Source organism: Opisthocomus hoazin, chromosome 31 (genome assembly GCF_030867145.1).
Source record: "Opisthocomus hoazin isolate bOpiHoa1 chromosome 31, bOpiHoa1.hap1, whole genome shotgun sequence".
Classification (NCBI taxonomy): Eukaryota; Metazoa; Chordata; class Aves; order Opisthocomiformes; family Opisthocomidae; genus Opisthocomus; species Opisthocomus hoazin.
This window is the reverse complement of record NC_134444.1, coordinates 4,491,364-4,498,233: the sequence shown is the minus strand read 5'-3', so window position 1 is coordinate 4,498,233 and position 6,870 is coordinate 4,491,364. Positions and strand designations below refer to the sequence as shown.

Below are 6,870 nucleotides of genomic sequence, written 5' to 3'. Positions count from 1 at the left end.
CAGTAAATGCGTATAATACATTTTAACAAAATCTATGAAAGCAGTTTTAACACCCGCTGCTCAGCCCTGCCGTTATCCCCGCTCCACGTCTGGGCGCCAATTAAATGTTTTGGTTTCGGCTGCCGCCGGCAACAAAAGCACCACGCAGCCGCCCCTCCCCCTGCCGGCGTGCGGAGGAGAATGAAAAGAAACAGGCAGAAACTGGTGGGTCGGGATAAGGGCAGTTTAACAGAACAGCAAACAGAGGGAAACAGGAACAACAACGATACAGATAAGGAGAAAACATGACAAAAACAGACCCGCTCTCTCGGACCGCACCGGCGCCGCACGCTCCTGAGCCGCGAGAGAGTTCCCGCCGCGCCGCCCCCCCCACCGGAACCCAGCCTGACGTCACATGGTATGGAATACCCGGCTCTGTTTGGCCAGGTGGGGTCAGCCCCCACCCCCCGGCTGTGCCCCTTCCTGGAGTCCGGTGAAAATTAACCCTGTCCTGGCCAAACCCAGGACAACCGGGTATTTCCACCAATTTCCCCAAAGCCTACATAGAAGAAAACACCACACAGACCTCACAGGCAAGGCCAGCAAGTGTTTTCAATTCCAGCTTTGGCTTTCCTTCCTGCAGTGCCCTGAGTGTTAGTCCAGCCTGCTTCTCCTGGGCACTGAAACCCTCCTCCTCCTCCTCCTCCTCTTTGATGAGTGGTCGTGGTCTGTGGTGTCCACAAACCGGCTGCAGAGATCATAACGGGGATCTGCTCCACTCTCTCTGCTCAGCAGGGTTTGTTCCCGAGCAACGTTCTTCGTGGAAGCCCGCCTGGAGCTGGTGTTGGCAGGCCCTGCAGCTGCATCATCTCTTGGGTCTTGGTCATGATGCGGAGCACTTGCTCTCCTCCTCCTTGTTCTCCTTGCAGAGCGGTGGCAGTCCGTGTGCTCCATGAACCAGCTGCGCAGACCATAGCCCCAACGCAGGGACCTGCTCTGCTCTCTCTGCCTTGGCAGGGTTTGCTCCCAAGCAGCGCTGGGTGTGGGAGCAGAGTGGGAGTTGCTGTCGGAGAGCCCCGCAGCTGCCTCATCCCTGGCAGTGTGGACACTACTTGGACGGCCAGTTCTCCGCCTCTCTCTTGCGTGCTCGTAGTCTGTGGTGTCCACGAGCCAGCTGCGGAGATCCCTGCCCCACTGCGGGGATCTCCTCCGGGCCCTCTCCCTGGCACCTCTCCTCTTGCCGCGGGCAGCAGGGATGCGTCCGTGCTTCTCTTTGCTGCTCTCCTGTGTCCCGGTGTACAGCATACAGTCGCACGGCTGACAGAAGCCCAAGCACGCAGCTGTCCTTCTGAACAGCAGCCTCACACAGCTGCAGAAGAAGCGGTGCAAGCAGGAGCCCACTCTGGAGACGATGCTGAGCCTGCCTGGCCAGTCGAGACACGGCCAGCCTGAAGACACCTCGCGAGCGCCTCTCCAGGTGAGCTGGCTGGGGCTGGCTGGTGCAGAGAAGCTGCTGTCATCTGCAGAGTCCTCCATGCCCACCGCCACGTTCTGCAAAGGGAGTAGAGAAAAGGTCTTTCTGAAAGGAACAGCACAGCGGGGAACCCTCAGAAGCCCTGTCAGAGGACGGCTCAGGGCCTCCCAAAGGCTCTCCTGGAGGGCTGCAAAGGCAGCAGGGCCAAAGGTGGACAAATGGGATGGACCTTGCTGGGATGCTGGGAGCAGCGTCGTGGCTGTGAAGCCAGCTGCAGTCCGTGAGGGAAAAGAGAGCAAGGCCTGGAGTCCAGAAAGCAGTCCACCGTCCATCTGGTGCCCGGACCCACCCCCCCAGAGTTACCTTAGTCTGACGAGGCAGACCCTGCGGTCCCACAGGACCCACCAGCTCGCTGCCAGCTGCCCACTCACTGAGGAAAGCCTGGGCATGTGATGGTGCCAGTGAGGATGAAGTCCTTTCTCCAGTTTTCAAATCGGAGTGCCTGAACTGCATTTGGAGCTGTTCTTGCAGCCTCCCCTGGGTTTCAGTCACTTCCTTGGAGCAGTTTCTATGACAGAGAGAAGAGGTAATCAGGACTACCAATGGCAAATTCAATTGGGGTCTGCCCACCTGGTCTGCCCCCGTCAGAGCAAGACCTTGCCTTTACACCCCTTATGGCCTCCGTTTCACAGAATCATAGAATCATCAAATGGTTTGGGTCCGAAGGAATCATCCAGATCCAACCCCCTGCCACGGGCAGGGACACCTCCCACTCGATCAGGTTATTTAAAGCCCCGTCAGGCCTGGCCTTCAGCACTGCCAGGACGGGCATCCACAGCTGCTCTGGACAAGCTCTGCCAATGTCTCACCACCCTCACCGTAAAGAACATCTTCCTAACGTCTGACTGGAACCTACCCTCACTCCGTTTAAAACCGTCACCCCTTGTCCTATCACTACGCTTCCTGATAAAGAGTCCCTCCCCATCGTTCCCGTGGGCCCCCTTCAAGTCCTCCTCTCTACACTGGGCAGCTTCAGACAGCAGACAGGTAGTAGTTTACAGCAGGGCAGCAGCCTGCAGCCCAGGAAGTTTGATTGACGTGGGGATAATGCTTGATGGATAATGATTGGATAATGATGGACGTGGGGTAGGTCAGACTGAAGAGAAGTGAGTGATGCCAGCAGTAACTGACTTCTCTGAGAGAGAGGGAAGCACTCGGAGGATGAGAAGAAAACCAGAAAAAGCAGGAAAGGAAACATTTAGAAGTTGTTTAGAATCTGTTTAGAATAGAATCTGCCTAGGATAAAACAGATGTCATTGCTTGTTATTACCTGACATAAAACAGCAGATAAGCTTGCTGCCTCAGAACTTCCTTGATGTCACAAAGAACCACAGATGTGTCGTTCATCATGTACCACCACCCATTGCTGGCCTGCAAAGAAAGGCATCGATGTCTGGAGGTGAACTGCATGGGTGCTCAAAACAAACAGGCAGAAAACTGCAGAACCAAGAGTACGTCAAAACAAAGCCAACCCAGACCGTAAGGAGACCTTCTCTCGCCAGGAACCTTGGCTACGAGTAACGTGGCCATGACAGTCTGTCTTCCCCAGCACACATTTTTCCCTTGTTAGGAAGGAAGTTGCTCTTTACCTTTGTGTAGCAGAAATAGTGTCCTTCAAGACAGGTGTCACCGCTGTGTACCAGGACAGCGTATAAGGTGTAGAGGAGAGGTTCTCCAGCTGTCTGAGACGTGTATGGGCGAAGATCCAAGTACTCAGGATATTCCACAACCTACGGAGAGACCGAGGGGCCTCAGAAATGATCCTGACATACTGCAGGAAAGAGCCTTCCAAGACTAAAGGCTGGAGGTGTAGAAATACATCTTTGGGGATTCGCTAAGGCAACGTGTAATGCTTTGGGTGGCAGGAAACTGCTCTCGGCCAAAGCAGCTCTGCTGGAGCAGAGCACATGCTTGTCTTCCCACGGGAACTCGCCTCTCCCCAGCAAGGAGCGGGAAAAACCCAACATGACCAACTTATGAAAGAGAGTACTGCTTTGGGAAATCTCCTGCTCCAGGCAGAGAAAGCTGCACCCCAGCTGCGCACACACCTTGGTAATCTTCTCGCCGGTGAAAGTGTCACGCCTCTTCAGACACAGCGTGAGAACCTTGGGCAGGCGATGGATCGTAAACACCTTGGAGGCGGCAACCCTCTTGTCACACCTTGAAACCAAGCACAGAGCCACGTGCTGAAATGCACCCTGACAGGAAACCTTTTTTCCCTCCAGAAAGCCAGACCAGCTGCCACGTCTCACACACCGTTACGCTGTTTTAAGGCCATTCAGTACCGTCAGGCCATATAAAAAGCAGCTGCAGCTCGTTGTTGCGCATCTAACCTACATGAAAATCTGATTTATGCTCGGTGCACACAGCACCTTCAGGCAGGATCCAGTGTTAATCTGTCACTAGTAATCAACTTACTTGCTGCATTTAAAGCAGTTTTCACCTTCCAGCTGCTCCGGTTTCAAACAGGCTTCCAGAGCCGCGGGCACAGAGGAGGCTGCCTGGAGGAGTGAGAAAGGACAGCGGTGAGCTGAGGGAAGCGCCCTCGCCCAAACACTTACTAGCAGCTCATGCAAATACCTAGCTAGAAGAGGCTGAGGAGACCAACCGTGGACCCGCAACAGGTGTCCAGAAGGAGGCCGAAAGAGGGGATGAAGCCGAAAATTTTCCTCATTTCCCAGGGATTCCCGGGGCTCTCAAGAACCACCTCTCTGTGGCACTGCACAGTTCAGCTATCGATGGTGTGCAGCGTCATCAATAACGAAACCAACACAGCCCATCAGGGTAGAAGTCAGACGGTGTTGGGGGAGGGCAGAGATGAGAGCACGTCAAGGGCACAGAGGGGATAATTCGTCCTTGTCCAGCCTAAAGCCAGCACTTCAGGCAGACACAGCCACAGCCCTCCTGGAAGGACACGCTCCATTCCACCTCCCACCCACCACCAAGATCTGCTGTGGTCTCAGTATATGTTTTTAAGCCAACTGTGTTTACTCTGGAAAGCTAAAGGAGCCTTGGGATGTCTTGAAGCAGTTACAAGCCCTCTTACTTTGATATCCAAAAGAACATCCAGGAAGGCCTTGTAGGAGTCGGAAACAGCTTTGCAGCTCAAGCACGTGACTGGAAGGCAAAGCGAAATGCTCAGGACACGGGAGGTCGACTGTCTGTGCCTGTTCATGCCATACCTGCTACGCCAGTCACACAAACCGCTGTTTGTCACAGGCAGACAGAACGGCACAGACAGTTCCAAGGAGAGCGACAGCTGTGGAAAGGTACCTCTGGATCTCAGGAAGCCCACAAATATTTGATGGACGATAGTAGTTGACTGGGAAGAGAAGTCCAAGCTGGAAATGAATGGTAAAGCACAGAGTTATCTCCTCCAAGGGTTTTGTTTTGTCTGATAAAGCTGGGCATCACTTTTCCTCGACGGGACTACATCAAGGAGTCCAAAGGGCTCGGGAACATTGAAAAGGTAATTTGCTTGTGCTTACTTGCCGCTTTCATGCAGACAAGCTCTCTGCATGGCATTGACAGTACAGCGCAAGAACTTGAGGGCATCTGCCGGCCTGTTAAGCTGGAAATGTTCTCCAATTCCTAAGAAAGAAGAAATTAGTAGTTGTCTCCTGCAAGAATGGAAGAACACAAGTCAAGGCACCTGAAATGACTTACGTGTGATGACACTGGTGATAAGCCAAGGATAGATGGTTCTGCTCCAGGAATTCAGGACCCTGTTCACGTATGCTTCCATTCTGCACATCATGCAGAAGCCCAGATGGCGACCTGAAGGGAAACAGAGGGAAGCAAGCTTCTCAGGGGAGCAAAATACCCATAGCGATGGGAAACCTCATGGAGAGCTTGAAGTTCTAAGAATATTCTCACTGCCAAGGAGCCAAGGTCCCAACAAGCCTGGGACATTTGAGTGCGTGAGGGATGCGAAACTGACAGAAGCTGACTGTGCAATAAGCAAAGAGAGTTGAACTTTCAGGAACAGGGACCGAGACCTGGGGCTAGAAAGAGCTGCCTTTCTGAGGATGAACACACCTAGAGACCAGAAGCAGCTTCTAGGCTTGAGTGTTCAAAGAACACCAGCTCAGGGGGCTGACAAAGAAGGGCTGCTTTTCTCCCAAAACACGTTCCAGTTTCTGGGAATCCTTGGGAAGCGCCCAACAGATTTACAAGAAGCTGTTTGCAGAGGTACTCACACGTCCGGCTGTGCTCCCGAGAGAGCAGGTAGTTGGCCAGCGGGGCTGTGTACGTCAGGCACTGCAGGACAGAGTTGATGAAGCACATATTGCCCACGTTGTAGAGCCCCGCTCCAGGCCCCCGCCTTCGCTGCCAGCTCAGGCAAATCTTCTCCGGGGGAAAGAGGATCCGTTGTGGCGGAGCCATTCCCTCTTCAGTGACTGCAGGGAAACGACATTTGAAAAGAGATGAGGAAATTTGCTTGCATGACAGTATATTTTAAAGGTCAAGTTTTGTACAGCAGCACCCAGGACACCCAGCTCTAATCTCCAACACAGAAACATCGGGGGAAACCTAACACTGGCACTGAAATTTAATGGTCAAGAAACAGTTTTGGCAAATAGTCTGTTCCCCTGCTTACTTTCCCAAAAGTCCAGCGAAACCACACACTGAATTCGGTGCCTCGGGCTACCTCCCTTTCCCTCTAGAGTCTTGCATTTGATTATCAGGTCAAGTCTTCCCTTGTCCTGATTGCAACTTGATGAAAACAAGCAAGTACCTAGCACAAGGTAACCCTGCTGATGGCAGATCTCTCTACGAGCAAAGTCGTCATTCAAAGTCTTGTACACAGTAGCAGAGGAGTGACAAAACGCATTTTCCTGTTTCTAATCCAAAGCACCTGGGTAAGTCTGGCTGCTATCAGGAAACGCCCCAGAATTCGCCATAGGTGTTCAGCACATCAGCATCCAGGGATGCAGCACCAGCCACACCCATTGCCTTTGGGGATTCACAAAGCCCAAGCCCGCTGGTGAAGCCATTACTCACAGAAGTCGTTCTCCATTGCGACCATCGCTCCTCTCAGCAACAGAGGGGAAAGCTTTGGATGAAAACGGATGTGAGGACGGGCTCCAGAAATAGAAGGTCAGCGCCAGTCCTGTCACCTGGTTGCAAAGAAATAATTGTCGCTCAACAAAATGATAAACCCCCCCCAATGCAACCCACAAAACAATGTCTGCCACCCAGAATGGTTCAGTGGTACTTGTAACCGCTGCAGAGCTGCAGGTGGGTGGCTCTGCTGTCGCTGTCACAGGACTCCAGTCGAGAGCAATCACCAAGGCCCTTTTGAGATGCTGCATTGAGTGTCACCTACTCTGAAAAGGACCTGCTCCTTGCCTGTG

At 53.1% G+C, this 6,870-nt stretch overlaps 1 protein-coding gene across 1 annotated transcript; it reads right to left on the bottom strand.

The window, feature by feature from the left end:
* Positions 1 to 2,485: 2,485 nt before the first annotated feature.
* On the bottom strand, positions 2,486 to 5,899 carry LOC142365099 (ubiquitin carboxyl-terminal hydrolase 42-like). Its single transcript, XM_075445546.1, has 12 exons — positions 5,713 to 5,899; positions 5,464 to 5,551; positions 5,180 to 5,290; positions 5,002 to 5,133; positions 4,718 to 4,854; positions 4,560 to 4,630; positions 4,075 to 4,107; positions 3,932 to 4,014; positions 3,562 to 3,673; positions 3,103 to 3,243; positions 2,784 to 2,884; positions 2,486 to 2,648 (listed from the first exon to the last, which is right to left on the bottom strand). Exons 1-12 carry the CDS (start codon positions 5,897 to 5,899, stop codon positions 2,486 to 2,488), a joined length of 1,359 nt encoding a protein of 452 aa, XP_075301661.1.
* Between the last annotated feature and the right edge of the window lie 971 nt (positions 5,900 to 6,870).